We start from the raw sequence: 19,099 nt of genomic DNA, 5'->3' as shown, positions 1-19,099 counted from the left end.
TACAGCATTTATAGTTTAGGGTAGGATAATCATGTTATCTTTATTCACGGGTTTTCTGGAAATAGGCGTGGTCTTCTAGGTAGGGGCGTAGTTTATTATAATGAAATACATGTGCATATTTCTTTCAAGATGGAGCTGCTCTTGTATAGCATAGTGCCTGCTTTTTGCACATGCCCAGTTGAGGTCCTTTTGTTAAGATCATAGTTTGATTCTCTGTGAGGGACTTTTGCTCACTCCTGTCTCTAATGGAGGGCCATATAGCTTTCACCTCCTTTTTCAGATGCATGCTCGGCACCTGGTTGCTCAAGAAAAACAGCCTTGCAGTTAAGTGAGCTAAGCAAGCCCTGATTAATATTGCTGATAATAGGTTCTTTTCCAGGGTGTGGTTTTCTGCTGTTTGCTCGAGGCTCATGATATTCTCCCTCTAAAATCTCTGCCATTCCACCCTGGTCTCAGCTTTATAAACAGAATGAAGAGCGAGCCAGAAAGTCAGTCTTGTAAAAGAGGACTTGAGGTAGGGAGAGAGTAATGTGCAGGCCAGCCAGCAAGCTGTGAGGGAGTGAAGGCAGGTTCAGTGGCAGTGAGATGGGAGGGGTCAGGTGCTGCTGTAGAGGCAGAGAGCCAGGTGTTCTCAAGGGGGAGGAAAGATCAGTCTCCTGGGGGCTTTTAAAAGCTACTCATCACCACCACCCTCCAGGTTTCTGGTGTCTTGAAGTGGGGGGCTTTGAAATCACTGCTACATGCATCACCACTACTGAGTGATAGAAGTGTGGGGAGAAAAGTTTGAGAACCACTGTAAAGAAATAAGAGAAGTCAGTGTGTTTATTTATTTACTCATTCAATAGGTAACTGAGAGCCTTGTGCTGGGAGCCCTGGTGGGGCACTGGTTAAGAGCTCGGCTGCTAACCAAAAGTTCAGATCTACCGGCTGCTACTTGGAAACCCTATGAGGCGGTTCAGTTCTGTCCTGTAGAGTCGCTATGAGTCAGAATCGACTCGACAGCAGGGGATTTGATTTATTTTGGTATGTCCCAGGCACCATTTTAGGCCCTGGGCATTTATTCCTTCACAAAATATATGTAGATTTAGTAAAGACCGGATCTGTTACTGGACTTAATGAAGTCAAGAGCTTAGATAATTTGGAAAAATACTGAATTAAGTAGGAGTATTTTGACCATATATAACAATTATATAAATAGCTCATTTTGATATTTAAGCATAAAAAGCCCAGTACAGCAAACTATATTGAAATTTTTCATTACAGGCAGTCCCCGGGTTATGAACATCTGACTTACATACAACCCGTAGTTACAAACCATCCCCCTTAAAGCCTGTTGTATTAACAATTCAAGATATATGCAGTGGTTTGTAATAAACTGGCACTACTTTACTACATGCTTCAAAACATTATTATTGTTTTATTATGTTAAAGACATTTTAATGTAACTGGAAGTGTTTCCTTAACGTTTTTTATGCATGGAAACTACACTGTATGCTAAGACAAGCATTTGACTAATTGACATCAGATGCAAACTGTACCTAATTGTTGTGATTTACATACAAATTTGACTTAAAGACAGATTGGGGAATGGAACTCGTTTGTGATCTGGGGACTCATTTTATCTATAAAGATCTCTCAAACACCTCTATCATTTTGTTATATATTCTCTTCATATTTGTAGTAATTGATATATATGGCTACTCTATATTATGTATTAACATAAATATGTATATATGTATGTAGCTATGTAACTATTAAGAGGCCTGGTGGTGCAGTGGCTAAGTGCTCGGCTGCTAACTGAAAGGTTGGCAATTCGAACTCACCAGCAGCTCTGTGTGAGGAATATGTGGCAGCCTGCTTCCTTAAAGATTACAGCCTTGGAAACTCTATGGGACAGTTCTGCTCTGTCCTGTAGGGTCACTATGACTTGGAATTGACTCGACAGCAATGGGTTATATAACTCTTAGTATACATATACAGGAGCCTTGGTGGAACAGGTTAAGCATTCGGGCTGCTAACCAAAAAGGTCTGCAGTTTGAATCTACCAGCCCCTCCTTGGAAACCCCATGGGGCTGTTCTACCCTGTCTTACAGGGTCACTGTGAGTTGGAATCGACTTGATGGCAACAGGTCTTTTTTTAATGCATATACATGTATGTATGGGGTTCTATGGCTATTAATGTTTTTTTTTTAATTCATTGATTTTCATTTAAAATTAAACTGCATATTTGTTCACCTTTTTCATACCAATTCGAGCATTATTTAATCATATTTTTACTCTTTTAAAGCAAGGGGAGAAACAAGTTAGAAAATGTAGCCTCACTGATTTAGAAAGCATTAATAAAAATTTGGCTGAAAGTGCATTGAGGAGAGAAGAACAAGGTAAGTTATTCAAATCGTAATCATGGTTTAAGTGGGGAGTTGGGGAATATAGAACGAATATTCATTTTCACGTTTCTAGGTCTCAGTTGTGAATATGTGGACAGGTAGATTTTTGTTTGTTTATCCAGTTAGTTCTTTAATGGTACAGAATATTTTATTTTTTCATTAAAAAAGAGAGAATAGTGTTTATCAGTAAGAGCCATTAGGAAAAATAGCATTTGTTGCAGTATCTACCATAAAAAGCATGGCATTCAGTGTGTTACATGAGGCTTCCTGGGGCTTTGTTCTTATGTGTTGTGTAATATGTAAGTATATATAAGTTTTTATAATTCAGTCACTTTAATGATTCATTGCACTTTTTCATTTTGGATTTTTTTTTTTTTGAATTTTCATTACTACTTACGTTTGCAAGAACATAGTTGCTAGACCTGAGTTTGAAAGAGAAAATATTTCCTTATTATTGTTACAGTATCTGTGTAGATATAGATGAATAAATAAAATAATATGCCTAGCATTCCTTTTTTATCTTTGAAAATCAGATCATAAATCAGCCCCTCCCAGGACGGCCAGTTCCTCAAGTTCTCACAGACGACAGTGGGAGAAAAACACATCCCAGACGGCTGTTACTGCTCTGCAAAACGCATCCATACTGACCTCCAGTTTAACAGCAGAGGACGATAGAGGTTGGTAGTAAAATTGAATACTACTATTTTATTATAGAACACTTTCTAATTACTAATATGCTAGACTTTTTTTTTTTTTTTTTGGTGTCACACATCAGAGCGCTGATCATACAGACTAATAAAATAGATTTCAGGAGAGTAAAATACAGTGTAAGATATAACTTTGAATTATGATCTGGAAGATATATGCTGAAAATAGTATTTTATTTGGCACTAACTTTTACCTTTTCACAACTAGGTGGTTCTGTAATAAGGTACAGGGAAAACAATGCCCGTAAACAGTGGCTCAAACAAACCCCTGAAACCTTGCTGAACATCCTTAAGAATGCTGATCTCAGCTTGGCGTTTCAAACATACACAATATATAAACCAGGTAATTCACGTCTGTTACAAGCATGGAAACCCTTGATTTTAAAGTTATGAAGTCATTCATAGCATTGCATTTTCAGATGTTCTCCGATCCTTCCTAGCCACTTTTAAACCGTACTTAGAATTTCCGACAGAGCTACATTACTTCTATTCACTCATTTGCTTGCTAATTTTAATAATTACGCCCACTACTTTCCTTGAAGAGTAGCCTGTTTTTACCATGCAACTACACCACTGCTTTAGTGAATGTACAGCTCAGACTTCATTGTAGTAAACGTTGAGGAACTTAAGGATGTTTTTCATTGTTTACTGGAATTCTGTTATATTGAATATTGTTGTTATTAGGTGCTGTTGAGTCCATTGCAACTCATAGCTACCCTTTGTACAACAGAATGAAATACTGCCCAGTCCTGCACTATCCTCACAATCATTATGCTAGAGCCCGTTGTTGTGGCCACTGTTTCAATCCATCTCGTTGAGGGTCTTCCTATTTTTCACTGACCCTCTACTTTACTGAGCATGATGTCCTTCTCCAGGGACTAGTCCCTCCTGACAACATGTCCAAAGTGTGTGAGGTGAAGTCTTGTCATCCTCACTTCTAAGGAGCATTCTGGCTATACTTCTTCCAAGACAGATCTGTTTGTTCTTTTGGCAGTCCATGGTATCTTCAATATTCTTCACCAACACCATTATTCAGAGGTGTCAATTCTTCTTCGGTCTTCCTTATTCATTGCCCAGCTTTTGCATGCATATGAGGCAGTTGAAAACACCATGGCTTGGGTCAGGTGCACCTTAGCCTTCAAGGTGACATCTTTGCTTCTTATCACTTTAAGGAGGTTTTTCTGCAGCAGATTTGCCCAGTGCAACGCGTCTTTTGATTTCTTGACTGCTGCTTCCATGGGTGTTGATTGTGGATCCAAGTAAAATGAAATCCTTGACAACTTTCAGTATTTTCTCCATTTATCATGATGTTGGCTTATTAGTCCATTTTTTTTTTTTTTTTTAAATTTTTATTAAGCTTCAAGTGAACATTTACCATTCCAATCAGTCTGTCACATGTAGGTTTACATACATCTTACTCCCTTCTCCCACTTGCTCTCCCCCTATTGAGTCAGCCCTTACAGTCTCTCGTTTCGTGCCTATTTTACCTTCTTCCCTCTCTCTCTATCTTCCCATCCCCCCTCCAGTCAAGAGTTGCCAACACACTCTCCCGTGTCCACCTGATTTAATTAGCTCACTCTTCATCAGTATCTCTCTCCCCCCCACTGACCAGTCCTTTTCATGCCTGATGATTTGTCTTCGGGGATGGTTCCTGTCCTGTGCCATCAGAAGTTCTGGGGAGCATTGTCTCTGGGATTCCTCTAGTCGCAATCATACCATTAGGTGTGGTCTTTTAATGGGAATTTGGGGTCTGCATCCCATTGGTCTCCCGCTCCCTCAGGAGTTGTCTGTTGTGTTCCCTGACAGGGCAGACATCGATTGTGGCCGGGCACCAACTTGTTCTTCTGGTCTCAGGATATTGTAGGTCTCTGGTTCAAGTGGCCCTTTCTGTCTCTTGGGTTCTTAGTTGTCCTGTGACCTTGGTGTTCTTCCTTTGCCTTTGCTCCCGGTGGGTTGAGACCAATTAATGTATTTTAGATGGCTGCTTGTTGGCATTTAGGACCCCAGGTGCCACAATTCAAAGTGGGATGCAGAGTGTTTTCATAATAGAATTGTTTTGCCCATTGATTTAGAAGTCCTCTCAAACCAAGTTCCCCAGACCCCAGCCCCTGCTTCGCTATCCTTTGAAGCTTTCATTTTATCTCGGAAACCTCTTTACTTTTAATCCTGTCCAATTAGGCTGACCTTCCTTGTATTGAGTGTTGTCTTTCCCTTCACCCAAAGCAGTTCCCATCTACAGATTGATCAATAAAAAGCCCTCTCCCTCCCTCCCCCCTTTGTAACCACAAAAGTATGTGTTCTTTTCCGTTTTTTCTATTTCTCAAGATCTTATAATAGTGGTCTTATACAATATTTGTCCTTTTGCAACTGACTCATTTCGCTCAGCATAATGCCTTCCAGATTCCTCCATGTTATGAAATGTTTCAGAGATTCGTCACTGTTCTTTATCAATGCGTAGTATTCCATTGTGTGAATATACCACAATTTATTTACTCATTCGTCCGTTGATGGACATCTTGGTTGCTTCCAGCTTTTTGCTATTGTAAACAGAGCTGCAATAAACATGGGTGTGCATATATCTGTTTGTGTGAAGGGTCTTGTATTTTTAGGGTATATTCCGAGGAGTGGGATTTCTGGGTTGTATGGTAGTTCTATTTCTAACTGTTTAAGATAACGCCAGATGGATTTCCAAAGTGGTTGTACCATTTTACAATCCCACCAGCAGTGTATGAGAGTTCCAGTCTCTCCGCAGCCTCTCCAACATTTATTATTTTGTGATTTTTGAATTAATGCCAGTCTAGTTGGTGTCAGATGGAATCTCATCGTAGTTTTAATTTGCATTTCTCTAATGACTAATGATCGAGAGCATTTTCTCATGTATCTGTTGGCTGCCTGAATATCTTCCTTAGTGAAATGTGTGTTCATATCCTTTGCCCACTTCTTGATTGGGTTGTTTGTCTTTTTGTGGTTGAGTTTTGACAGAATCATGTAGATTTTAGAGATCAGGCGCTGGTCTGAGATGTCATAGCTGAATATTCTTTCCCAGTCTGTAGGTGGTCTTTTTACTGTTTTGGTGAAGTCTTTAGATGAGCATAGGTGTTTGATTTTTAGGAGCTCCCAGTTATCGGGTTTCTCTTCATCATTTTTGGTAATGTTTTGTATTCTGTTTATGCCCTGTATTAGGGCTCCTAGGGTAGATCCTATTTTTTCTTCCAAGATTTTTATCGTTTTAGTCTTTATGTTTAGGTCTTTGATCCACTTGGAGTTAGTTTTTGTGCATGGTGTGAGGTATGGGTCCTGTTTCATTCTTTTGCAAATGGATATCCAGGTATGCCAGCACCATTTGTTAAAAAGACTATTATTTCCCCAATTGACTGACACTGGTCCTTTGTCAAATATCAGCTGCTCATACGTGGATGGATTTATATCTGGATTCTCAATTCTGTTCCATTGGTCTATGTGCCTGTTGTTGTACCAGTACCAGGCTGTTTTGACTACTGTAGCTATATAATAGGTTCTGAAATCAGGTAGGGTGAGGCCTCCCACTTTCTTCTTCTTTTTCAGTAATGTTTTGCTTATCCGGGGGTTCTTTCCTTTCCATATGAAATTAGTGATTTGTTTCTCTATTCCCTTAAAGTATGACATTGGTATTTGGATTGGAAGTGCGTTGTATGTATAAATGGCTTTTGGTAGAATAGACATTTTTACTATGTTGAGTCTTCCTATCCATGAGCAGGGTATGTTTTTCCATTTAAGCGTGTCCTTTTGAATTTCTTGTAGCAGAGTTTTATAGTTTTCTTTGTATAGGTCTTTTACATCCTTGGTAAGATTTATTCCTAAGTATTTTATCTTCTTGGGGGCTACTGTGAATGGTATTGATTTGGTTATTTCCTCTTCGGTGTTCTTTTTGTTGATGTAGAGGAATCCAAGTGATTTTTGTATGTTTATTTTATATCCTGAGACTCTTCCAAACTCTTCTATTAGTTTCAGTAGTTTTCTGGAGGATTTCTTAGGGTTTTCCATGTATACGATCATGTCATCTGCAAATAGTGATAGCTTTACTTCCTCCTTACCAATCTGGATACCCTTTATTTCTTTGTCTAGCCTAATTGCCCTGGCTAGGACTTCAAGTACGATGTTGAATAAGAGCGGTGATAAAGGGCATCCTTGTCTGGTTCCCGTTCTCAAGGGAAATGCTTTCAGGTTCTCTCCATTTAGAGTGATATTGGCCGTTGGCTTTGCATATATGCCCTTTATTATGTTGAGGAATTTTCCTTCAATTCCTATTTTGGTGAGAGTTTTTATCATAAATGGGTGTTGGACTTTGTCAAATGCCTTTTCTGCATCAATTGATAAGATCATGTGGTTTTTGTCTTTTGTTTTATTTATGTGATGGATTACATTAATGGTTTTTCTGATATTAAACCAGCCTTGCATACCTGGTATAAATCCCACTTGATCAGGGTGAATTATTTTTTTGATGTGTTGTTGGATTCTATTGGCTTGAATTTTATTAAGGATTTTTGCATCTATGTTCATGAGGGATATAGGTCTAAAATTTTCTTTTTTTGTAGTGTCTTTACCTGGTTTTGGTATCAGGGAGATGGTAGCTTCATAGAATGAGTTGGGTAGTATTCCGTCTTTTTCTATACTTTGAAATACCTTCAATAGTAATGGTGTTAAGTCTTCTCTGAAGGTTTGGTAGAACTCTGCAGTGAAGCCATCTGGGCCGGGACTTTTTTTTGTTGGGAGTTTTTTGATTACCGTGTCAATCTCTTTTTTTGTTATGGGTCTATTTAGTTGTTCTACTTCTGAATGTGTTAGTTTAGGTAAGTAGTGTTGTTCCAAGAATTTATCCATTTCTTCTAGGTTTTCAAATTTGTTAGAGTACAATTTTATGTAGTAATCTGATATGATTCTTTTGATTTCATTTGGTTCTGTTGTGATGTGGTCCTTCTCGTTTCTTATTCGGGTTATTTGTTTCCTTTCCTGTTTTTCTTTAGTCAGTCTAGCCAATGGTTTATCAATTTTGTTAATTTTTTCAAAGAACCAGCTTTTGGCTTTGTTAATTCTTTCAATTGTTTTTCTGTTCTCTAATTCATTTAGTTCAGCTCTAATTTTTATTATTTGTTTTCTTCGGGTGCCTGATGGATTCTTTTGTTGCTCACTTTCTATTTGCTCAAGTTGTCGGGACAGTTCTCTGATTTTGGCTCTTTCTTCTTTTTGTATGTGTGCATTTATCGATATAAGTTGGCCTCTGAGCACTGCTTTTGCTGTGTCCCAGAGGTTTTGATAGGAAGTATTTTCATTCTCGTTGCTTTCTAAGAATTTCCTTATTCCCTCCTTGATGTCTTCTATAACCCAGTCTTTTTTCAGCAGGGTATTGTTCATTTTCCAAGTATTTGATTTCTTTTCCCTAGTTTTTCTGTTATTGATTTCTAGCTTCATTGCCTTGTGGTCTGAGAAGATGCTTTGTAATATTTCGATGTTTTGGATTCTGCAAAGATTTGTTTTATGCCCTAATATGTGGTCTATTCTAGAGAATGTTCCATGTGCGCTAGAAAAAAAAGTATATTTTGCAGCAGTTGGGTGGAGAGTTCTGTATAAGTCAATGAGGTCAAGTTGGTTGATTGTTGTAAGTAGGTCTTCCGTGTCTCTATTGAGCTTCTTACTGGATGTCCTGTCCTTCTCCGAAAGTGGTGTGTTGAAGTCTCCTACTATATATGTGGAGGTGTCTATCTCACTTTTCAATTCTGTTAAAATTTGATTTATGTATCTTGGAGCCCTGTCATTAGGTGCGTAAATATTTAATATGGTTATGTCTTCCTGATCAATTGTCCCTTTTATCATTATATAGTGTCCTTCTTTATCCTTTGTGGCAGATTTAAGTCTAAAGTCTATTTTGTCAGAAATTAATATTGCTACTCCTCTTCTTTTTTGCTTATTGTTTGCTTGATATATTTTTTTCCATCCTTTGAGTTTTAGTTTGTTTGTGTCTCTAAGTCTAAGGTGTGTCTCTTGTAGGCAGCATATAGATGGATCGTGTTTTTTTATCCAGTCCGTGACTCTCTGTCTCTTTATTGGTGCATTTAGTCCATTTACATTCAGCGTAATTATAGATAAGTAAGTTTTTAGTGCTGTCATTTTGATGCCTTTTCATGTGTGTTATTAGTCCATTTTTTGAGGATTTTTGTTTTCTTTATGTTGAGGTGCAATCCGTACTGAAGGGTATAGTCTTTGATCTTCATCAGCAAGTGCTTCAAGTCTTCACTTTCAGCAAGCAAAGTTGTGTCATCTGCTTATTGGAGGTTGCTAATGGGTTTTCCTTCAATACTGATGCCCCATTCTTCATATAGTATAACTTCTTAGATTATTTGCTTAGCATACAGATTGAATAAGTATGGTGAAAGGATACAACTCTGATGCACACCTTTCCTGACTTCAAATCACTCAGTATCCCCCCAGAATGATAGTCTCTTGATCTATGTACAGATTCCCATAAGCACAATTAAGTGCTCTGGAATTCCCATTCTTCCCAATGTTATCCATAATTTGTTGAGATCCACACAGTCAAATGCCTTTGTGCCAATAAAACTCAGGTAAACATCTTGGGTTTAAACATCTTTCTGGTATTCTCTGCTTTCAGCCAGGATCCGTATGGCATTAGCAATGATATCCCTTGTTCCACGTCCTCGTCTGAATCCAGCTTGAATTTCTGGCAGTTCCCTGTCAATGTACTGCTGAAACTGCTTTTGAAATATCTTCAGCAAAATTTCACTTGTGTGTGATATTTATGACATTGTTTGATAATTTCTGCATTTGGTTGGATCATCTTTCTTTGGAATAGGCATAAATATGAATCTCTTCCAGTTAGTTGGCCAGGTAGCTGTCTTCCAGAGTTTTTGGCAAAGATAAATGAGCACTCCCAGTGCTGCATCCCTTTGTTGAAACATCTCAATTGGTATTCCCTCAATTCCTGGAGCCTGTTTTTCTCCAATGTCTTTAGTGCAGCTTGGACTTATTCCTTCTGTAGCACTGGTTCTTGATCATATGCTACCTCCTGAAATGGTTGAGCATCGACCAGTTCTTTTTGATACAGTGTCTCTGTGTATTCCTTCCGTCTTCTTTTATAATTCCTGCATTGTTCAATATTTTGCCCATAGAATCCTGTATTATTGCAACTTGAGTCTTGAATTTTTTTCCTTACTCCTTTCAGCTTGAGAAATGCCAAGCACGTCTTCCCTTTTGGTTTCCCAACTCCAGGTCTTTGCACATCATTATAATACTTTATCTTCTCAAGCTGTCCTTTGAAATCTTCTGTTCAAGTCTTTTACTTCACTATTTCTTCCGTTCACTTAGCTACTTTACATTCAAGAGCAAGTTTCAGAGTCTCTTCTGGCATCCATTTTGGTCTTTTCTTTCTTTTCTGTCTTTTTAATGACCTTCTGCTTTCTTCATGTATGATGTCATCCCACAACTCTTCTAGTTGAATAGATGAACAATTAGAATTTGATTTGGTTGATGTTTCTATAGATGTTTTCACTAAATCGGGCAAAATAATTCTTTATAATATTATCCGGAGGAATTCAGGACAAGAGACTGCATTATGGAGGTGTATGTATGTGTGTGTATAAGTTTGGTAATTCAGTTACTAAGCCACCTTGCTTGGTTAAGATCTAAGATAAATTATAACAAGCAGAGTATGTAATGGTATGGTAAATCTGTACTGCATTGATTGTAACAGGTTTAGCTTTATATTTTTAAGTTGGTCGATATTTATTGAGTGAAAGGTTGAGATATAAAAAAGAGTAAAACATAATTTGTGCCTTGAAGGAGACCAGCACACAAGTAGAGAAGTATAAAGCTGTGTGGCATGCGTTCTGATAGAACTGTGCAGATATTATGGAAGCCCTGAGGATAGATTTATGTATCAGAGGAAGGTGTTAAGGAAGGTTAATAGCTGTGAATTAAAAAAAAAAAATGGTTCCTGGAAAAGCCTACTATAAAAGTAGTTACATTGTGCTAGGTCATAGAGCCCTACAGAAAAGAAATAAATAAGACTCATGCACCAATGTCATGAAAAAGAGAATTGACTGTATTTTTTTTTTTTTTTTACCTCCCCTTCCCTTCAATCCCCTGGTAACCACTAATCTTCTCTTGTCTTGATGGATTTGCCTACTCTGGATATTTCATAAGAAATGAAATATCCTTGGAAACCCCATGGGGCAAGTTCTACTCTGTCCTATAGGGTTGCTTTGAGTCAGAATCGACTCAATGGCAACAGGGGTTTTTTTGGGATATTTCATATAAGTCGGATCATACAGTTTGTTCTTTTATGTCTGACTTATTTCACTCAACAATGTTTTTAAGGTTCCGTCCATGTCATAGTATTGTATCAGGACTTTGTTTCTCTTTATACCTGAGTAATATTCTACTGTATGATGTACCATATCTTGTTGATGAGCACTTGGGTTGTTTCTACCTTTTGGCGGTTGTGAATAGTGCTGCAGTGACCATTGGTGTATATGTGTCTGTTTGAGTTGCTGCTTTCAGTTCTTCTGGGTGTATACCTAGGAGTGAAATTATTGGCTGATATGGTACTTCTATATTTAACTATGTGAGGAACTGCCCAACTGTTTCTACAGTGACTGCACCATTTTACAACCCCGCCAGCAATGTATGAGTGTTCCACCTTCCCCACATCCTTACCAACACTTGTTATCGTCTTTTTCATTATAGCCATCCTAATAGGTATGAAATGGTATCTCATTATGATTTTGATTTTCATTTACCTAATAACTAATGATGTTGAACATCTTTTCATTTGCCTTTTTGGCCATTTACATATCGTCTTTGGAGATTTTGGTTATTATTTCTTCAAATATTCTCTCTGTTCTTTTCTCTTTCCATAATGGCTCTCAGGCTTTGTTCATTTATCTTAACCCTTTTTTTCTTTTTGTTCCTCAAACTTGATGATTTCAATTGTTTCTATCTTCAAGTTTGCTACTTTTTTCTGCCAGCTCCAGTTGGCTGTTGAACCCTTCCAGTGAATTTTTCATTTTGGTTATTGTACTTTTCAGCTCCAGTATTTCTGTTTGTTTCCTTTTTATTACTTCTATCTATTGATATTCTCATTTTGTTCGTGCATCATTTTCCTGATTTCCTTTAGTTCTTCATCCATATATCCTTTAGCTCTTTAAGCATATTTAATACTGTTGTTTTAAAGTCTTTGTTAAGTCTATTATCTGGGCTTCCACAGGGACAGTTTTTGTCACCTTATTTTGTTCTTTTGGATGGGCTATCCTTTCCTGCTTTGTTTTGTTTTTTAATACCTTGTAGATTTTGTTGAAACTGGAACATTTGAATATTATAAAGTGGTTGCTCCAGAAATCAGATTTGTTAATTTTCACCATTCTACAAGGTTTGCTGTTTGTTTATTTTAATTGTTGAAGGCTGCAGTAGTTCATTTTTTTAGTGACTTTCTCCAACTGTTTTTACAAAGGCTGCCTTTCCAGATGTGCGTGGACTCTGAAGTCTCTGTTCCTTGGCTTGCTTCAGCTAGCGTTTTGGGAGATATTTTCTTGAATGCAAGGGGTGATAGACTTCACCTAGTCTTTGAATATTGGCTCTGTGCTGGGACCTCCTTCAATATGTAGCCAGACTTACAATAAGTGTTGCTCCCTCTCAGCCTTCGTGAGCTCAAAAGACAAGCCAAACTTAGCTGAGCACCTTGCTTCAGTCCTACTGGAAGCCCCCAGAGAGATTAGAACAGATACACAATAATTGGTGAATAAAGTCTGCTCTGCTCCCTCTAGAGTGAGAGAAAAGACTCCCTCTCTGAATGTGTGTGTGTATAGACTGCCACTATTTTAAAGCAGACACACCAAGCCAGGGAGGGAGCTGGGTGTAGGCAAGTGGAAGAGTAGAGTTTTCCCACCATTGAGCAGGAGGCTTTAGCTTGATCAGCATTCACTTAGTTGCTGGTATCCAGAATTCTGACAAAGTTGGTTCTACCAATTTCTGCTTGCTTTTTTTTTTTTTGTAGGGTGGCTTTTGTTGGGGGGTAGTGGCAACATGGAGCTGTTCATGCTGCCATCTTGCTTCTCAATCTGGAAAGTTTTTAAATAACATTCACAAGGTCCTTACTGTGCTACTTTTCTTCCCCTCCATTGTGAAAGCTTGATGGGGGCAGGGAAGCTCAAGGAAAAATTGAACTCTAGTCTCACTATCCAAAGATAACTTTTAATGATTTAATATAGGTTTTTATATTCGAGTCCTCTCATTGTAATTTTCTGAGTTTTTTCCTTTGGAAGAAAGTACTGTTTTAAAATTTAATGCACATATTGATGTTTACCGGACCTGTTTTATGCCAAAAATGATGCTGGGTGTTATGGGGAGGCACTTCAAAAGAAATATAGAACGTGGCATTATCCTCAGTTAGCCAGTAGGCTCTTAGAGGGTTTTAATCTAACTTACGTGAAATAAGTAAATCCTGTTTAAATTGGCATTATTTCTGTTAATACTGCCCTGAAGGTTCAGAAGGGTTCTTGAAAGGTCCCCTGTCTGAAGAAACAGAAGCATCAGACAATGTTGATGGAGTTCATGATTCTGTCATTTTGGATCCTGAGAGACTAGAACCTAGACTGGACGAGGAGGACACGTATGTTGTGATACATGTAGAAAACTGTAGTTGGCATGTGTGTAGGTGTATAATTTGAATTATACCATAATAATCTCAGGTATAGTAAAAGCTTGTTATGTTACTTTTTGTCATAAATTACTATTTATGTCTTGTTCTTTTGTCTGGAATGACTAATGTGTTATGGTATTACAGAATTCCTAACTGAGCCTAATGCATATAATCTTTCAGCCTGGACTTACTGTTTTTTAACATAGTAGGTTTACATTGAAAACAGTTATAGAAATGAGAGAAGTGATCTTTTGAAATAACTAACACATTTTTTTATGTGCTTTATTGAGCTTACCTTAGGGTTCCCTAGAGAAACAGAACCAGTGATATTAAATGAATGATTTCTTTTATAAGGATCAGCACAAAGCTGGTTCCTATGAGGTGGAAGATAAAGATGTCCGAATGTCCAGCTTTTCCAAACTGTTGTCCCACTCCATCTCTAACATCAACTACTCCCCATCCCTCAGTACTCTCCCTCTGGTCTTTGGGTTCTGTAATTTGCTGCAGTATCTCACAGAACTCAGGAACCGCATTTACAGTTAAATGGTTTATTAGGGAAATAACAGGGTACAACTTGGGATCAGAAACGACTCAGAATACAGTTCTTTGATCAGGACAGCTGCTTCTCACCCGTGCCCACAGGCAGGCCTCTCTACAGCCTCTTGGCCTCTCGGCCTCGCCTTTGCCCTGCTCTGGCAAGTGTTACAAAGCTCCTAATGCTGTGGGTCAGCAAGCCCCACCTCAGTCATCTTGCGCTGGTTTCCTGGTTCATGCTGTCTCACGCTGCTACGGCTCTTGCTACTGCTGCACTGCCATCTCTGTCTTCCACTTTATAGCTCCCCTCCCACTTGAAGCCTAGCAAGATGGCAAAACTGACCATCCGCTTGTTAGGGTTCCATATACCTTACTGGCACAATCCTACCCGCACAAGGGTGCCATGCACCTTATTTGCAGTATTAGCAAGCTGTGCAATCCCATTGGTAGACCACAAGCACCTTATTTACATAGTCCAACCCAATCATTTGATCAGAGTTACAAGACCATGAAGAGAAAGGCCATGTAAAAGTGATCCATCGCACTGCAGATGTGTGTATATATGTATGCATGTATGAATGTATGTGTGTGTGTAAACCCATTAACCCATTGCTGTTGAGTCCATTCTGACTCATAGTAGCCCTATAGAACAGAGGAGAACCGCCCCATAGGGTTTCCAAGGAGTGCCTGGTGGATTCGAACTGCTGACCTTTTGGTTAGCAGCTGTAGCTTTTAACCACAGTGCCACCAGGGTTTCCATATGTGTGTGTACATGTATATATATAGAGAGAGAGAGATTAGTTTACTTCAAGGAATTAGGTCACGCAATTGTGGGGAGCTGGCAAGTCTAAAATCCATAGGTCAGCCAGCAAGCTGGAGACTTCTGCAGGCTTTTGTCCCAAGGTCTGTATGTCAGGTGATGGAAAGAGTAAAGAATGAAGTGAGACTTCTGCCAAAATATCTGTTTATTGTCTGGAGGCAGATCACACCCTACGGAAGCTCCCTTTTCAACTGATTAATTGATTAAATTACACTAGATTACGTTATGGAAGTTGATTATATTACATTCCCAGTGCCGTCGAGTCGATTCCGACTCATAGCGACCCTATAGGACAGAGTAGAACTGCCCCATAGAGTTTCCAAGGAGCGCTTGGTGGATTCGAACTGCCAACCTTTTGCTTAGCAGCTGTAACACTTAACCACTATGCCACCAGGGTTTCCTATATTACATTATAGAAGGTAATTGGCTCTACCCAGTTGCAACTGATTTAATCATATATAACTACTCCATCCATGACAGCAACTAGACTAGTGTTTGGCTAAGCAACTGCGAAGTTGACACACAAAATTAACCATCACAGAGGTCATTTAAAAGAAATTTAAATACTACTATGTTGGTGTTCTGCTTTGAGTCAGTTAACAAATACTTAATGTGCCCCTAATGGTGTTAATATCCAAATTGTTTTTTCACAGGGACTTTGAGGAAGAAGACGACAACTCTGACTGGGTATCAGAACTGAAGAAGCGAGCTGGATTACAGGGAGTGGCTGATGGATAATGCCCAAGGAAATGTTCCTTAATCACACGGAGCAGATTTGTAAAATGAAAGACTACTATTTGGATAATAATTAGTTCACAGGATGTATATTTTCCTTTGGTAACAGAATGAAAAGGGGGAAACTATGAAAATTTGGAATGGTTCCTGATTAGTGTCACGAAGTTTAAAAAATCTAGAATGCCTATGAGTTTTTAAACTCAAGGGAGAAGGTATAGCGTAACGGGTATGATCTTTGGGCTTTAGAGACAGGTAGAACAGAACTGGTTGCTAGCTCAACCACTCACTAGCTGTGCGATTGTGGGAAATTAACCTCTCTGAGCCTTAATTCCCTCAGCTCTGAAATGAGGATAATTATGCCTACCTCCTAGGGATGCTGACCATAGATGGTACAGCATTCCTCAATGTTCTTATTCACAGTTATGATTTGTGGTTATTACTATGTAACTCATTTACATTTTCTAAAGTTTAAGGATCTAAATATATTTCATGAAAACACAATAATGTGTGCAATTTTAAAATAAGACCTATTTCAGGGTAGTTTGTGTGAGCTGCACCTCATTTCAGTGATCTTCACCAAATATCAGCTGTCCTTAAATGCTATTATGAGTTGAATTGTGTCCCTCAAAGTATGTGTTGAAATGGTAACCCCTGTACCTGGAAATATGACCCTGTTTGGAAACAGGGTTTATTTTTTTATAAGGAGATCATACCAGAGTAGGATGGGTGCTGAGCCTAATCACTTCTGAGTTATGAAAAGAGCAGAATGAACACAGAGACACAGACATGGAGAAGAGGAAGACAGACAGCAGCGACAGATACATCTTGACAAGCCCAGGAACTCCAAGGATTGCTGCCAGCTACTAGAAGCTAAAATAGATAAGGAAGGACCTCCCCCCTAGAGCCATGCCCTGAATTCAGACTTATAGCCTCCTGAACTGTAAGAAAATAAATTCCTGTTCCTTAAAGCCACCTTAGTGGTATTTTTTTGTTACAGCAGCACTCGGTCTCTTAAGACACATACAAACCCTCATAGAATGCACAAAAGAGCCCAGGTCAGAGGGTTGGCATTGGTAAGAGTGGAATGGACTGTAGTTTATCAGAGAAGATCGCAGTCCTGTAAACAAGAGAAGGATAAGGCCACAGTGAGGAGTAGATAATTGTGTCTGGAACTAGGGAGTGTGTGGAAATAATGGGGGATCCTGACATGCACGGATCACCATCTACACGTGTGCTGGGTCCTGCCACGTGTTACTTCAGTTAATACTGTGATACTGTAGTGAGCTGCAGATGTTTTACTAAATAAGAGACAGGTTCCTCCCAGAGTACCTCACAGGGGCAAATGGGAACAGCATGAGCCCAACCCAGTAAAGAACAATGATAAAGTAAAGAATAGGGGAAAGATAATTGTGAAACTATTCAAGGCTTGCTAAAAAGGACCTACTGAAATAGAAATATATATATATTTTTATATGTATATATATCTTTAAGGAGCCTTGGTGGTCACAATGGCTAAAGCACTGGACTGCTAACTGAAAGATTGGTGGTTTAAAACCAGCAGCTCCAAGGGAGAGAGGTGCGGCAGTCTGCATCCCTAGAGGTTTACAGCCTTGAAAACCCCATGAGGCCGCAATGAGTTGAAACTGACTTGATGGCAGTGGGTTTTGTATCTCTTTCAGAGATTTAAATGGTTTTTTAACTTTTATACATACAAAAATTATGGTGTAGACCCGTATGTCATCCCTGCCCTACATGCTTTATTTACACTTAGATGAGGTTATGTATTATCTAACACCAGTAATACTTTCCTAGAAATTATAGTTTAAAATTTCTATCTTAAAGTCTTTGGTTGCTGTTCTGTTTTTCAGGATAGATTTTTATTCATTTTGTTGAAGAAATAGAATTTTCTTATATTCATTACTCTTTGATTTATCATTAAAAACAGTTCAACAATTATGTATACAGTTTAATAAGTCCTTGGTGTGTGCAGTTGCCTTTAAGAGCAGCGACGGTGTCCACAATCTGTTCACAGCAGCATCTATTAAAACACAAAAGAAATAGGTTCTGAAAGCTCAGGTCACAACGCTGACAAGAAGCAGGGGCGGGACTAAAACCCAGGGCCTCTGACACCAAATCCTCTGCAGCAGAGGTAGTCCTGGTTATAGCTGTTTTATTTCTGTGAAGAGGATTTTGTCAACTATTTCAATGTAACTGTTGGTGTGATCTCCAGTTTTGGTATCTGTAATATTATGGATTGAATCCTGTCCCCTCTCAGAGGTGGGACCAAGACGGCAGAATAGACAGACGCTTCCAGCGAGCTCTCTTACAACAAAGACCCAAAAAAACAAGTGAAACCAGTATATTTGTGACAAGCTAGGAGCCCTGAACATCAAAGGCAAGGTTAGAAAATGAACTGAGGGGAAAGGGGAGGAAGAGACAGTTCAGAAGTGGAGAGGAGTTACCAGACCTGAATTGTGGGGAGCCCTCAGGCACCACTCCCTGGAGCGGCTGCGGCAGGCTGGTACTAGTGTTCGGCCACGGTTTCCTCAGGGAGAGGCAGCCAGCCACTCAGCTTACTCAAACCTCCATAACCAGAGAAGAACGGCACTCTTGGCAAAAGCTGAGTACTTGCGTATATTTTACCACACCCCCCGCCCCAAAGCCGGCTTCAGTGGCTGTTGATTTCTCTGGGCCTGAGTAGGCCCTGTTGAACGCCTAGAGCCATTCTGTAGGCCCTGGAAAAGGAATAAATTCACAACTGGGAGAAAAGATAATTTGTCAGCTCCACTAATGGGGAGCTCAGGGCAGAAGCAGCTCCTGTCCAGGCATAAATGGTTCATGGGCTTGAGTACCTTTGCCCTCTGCATGGACCTCTGTGGGCTTATTTCAGGAGAATAGGCACTTCTTGGCAGACTCCAACCATTCCAGCTGTGTGGTGGACAGGTGGGTGTTTGATGTTTGACATTGCTTTGTCTATTAAACAGCGTTCTCACCTACCCACATCAGGGGCCTAAGGACTGGTGGCTCCACTCAGGTCACCCAGACACCTATGACAGGGGTCCAGGGATAACTGGTACCTCCCAGTCCTTAGAACCAAAAACATTGGGTGAGGCTCATGGTCCATCTGTAGAACCCACCCACCTGTATGCTGTAAGGAACAGGGATATGCTTTCCTCAGAGGCATTGGGAGATGACTCTCAGCCCCCAGGCTTGTTCAGAGTGTAAC

General features: G+C 39.3%; 1 protein-coding gene across 6 annotated transcripts in view; it reads left to right on the top strand.

The window, feature by feature from the left end:
* The window catches only part of NEK3 (NIMA related kinase 3), a 43,403-nt gene extending 25,728 nt beyond the window's left edge, over positions 1 to 17,675 (top strand). For 3 of the 6 annotated variants that reach the window (XM_023551350.2, XM_003412577.4, XM_064270186.1), the window contains 5 exons: positions 2,288 to 2,381; positions 2,921 to 3,064; positions 3,303 to 3,437; positions 13,628 to 13,754; positions 15,792 to 17,672. In XM_023551350.2, coding sequence (XP_023407118.1) covers positions 2,288 to 2,381; positions 2,921 to 3,064; positions 3,303 to 3,437; positions 13,628 to 13,754; positions 15,792 to 15,876 — 585 coding nt within the window. In that variant the 3' untranslated portion in view covers positions 15,877 to 17,672. Of the gene's footprint in view, positions 1 to 2,287; positions 2,382 to 2,920; positions 3,065 to 3,302; positions 3,438 to 13,627; positions 13,755 to 15,791 lie in introns of all 6 variants that reach the window. The other 3 variants (XM_023551353.2, XM_023551352.2, XM_064270187.1) reach the window with 3 other exon arrangements.
* Positions 17,676 to 19,099: the final 1,424 nt, after the last annotated feature.

This window comes from Loxodonta africana, chromosome 17 (assembly GCF_030014295.1).
Source record: "Loxodonta africana isolate mLoxAfr1 chromosome 17, mLoxAfr1.hap2, whole genome shotgun sequence".
NCBI lineage: Eukaryota > Metazoa > Chordata > Mammalia > Proboscidea > Elephantidae > Loxodonta > Loxodonta africana.
The sequence above is the reverse complement of the archived record's forward strand: the minus strand, read 5'-3'. Positions and strand labels throughout refer to the sequence as shown.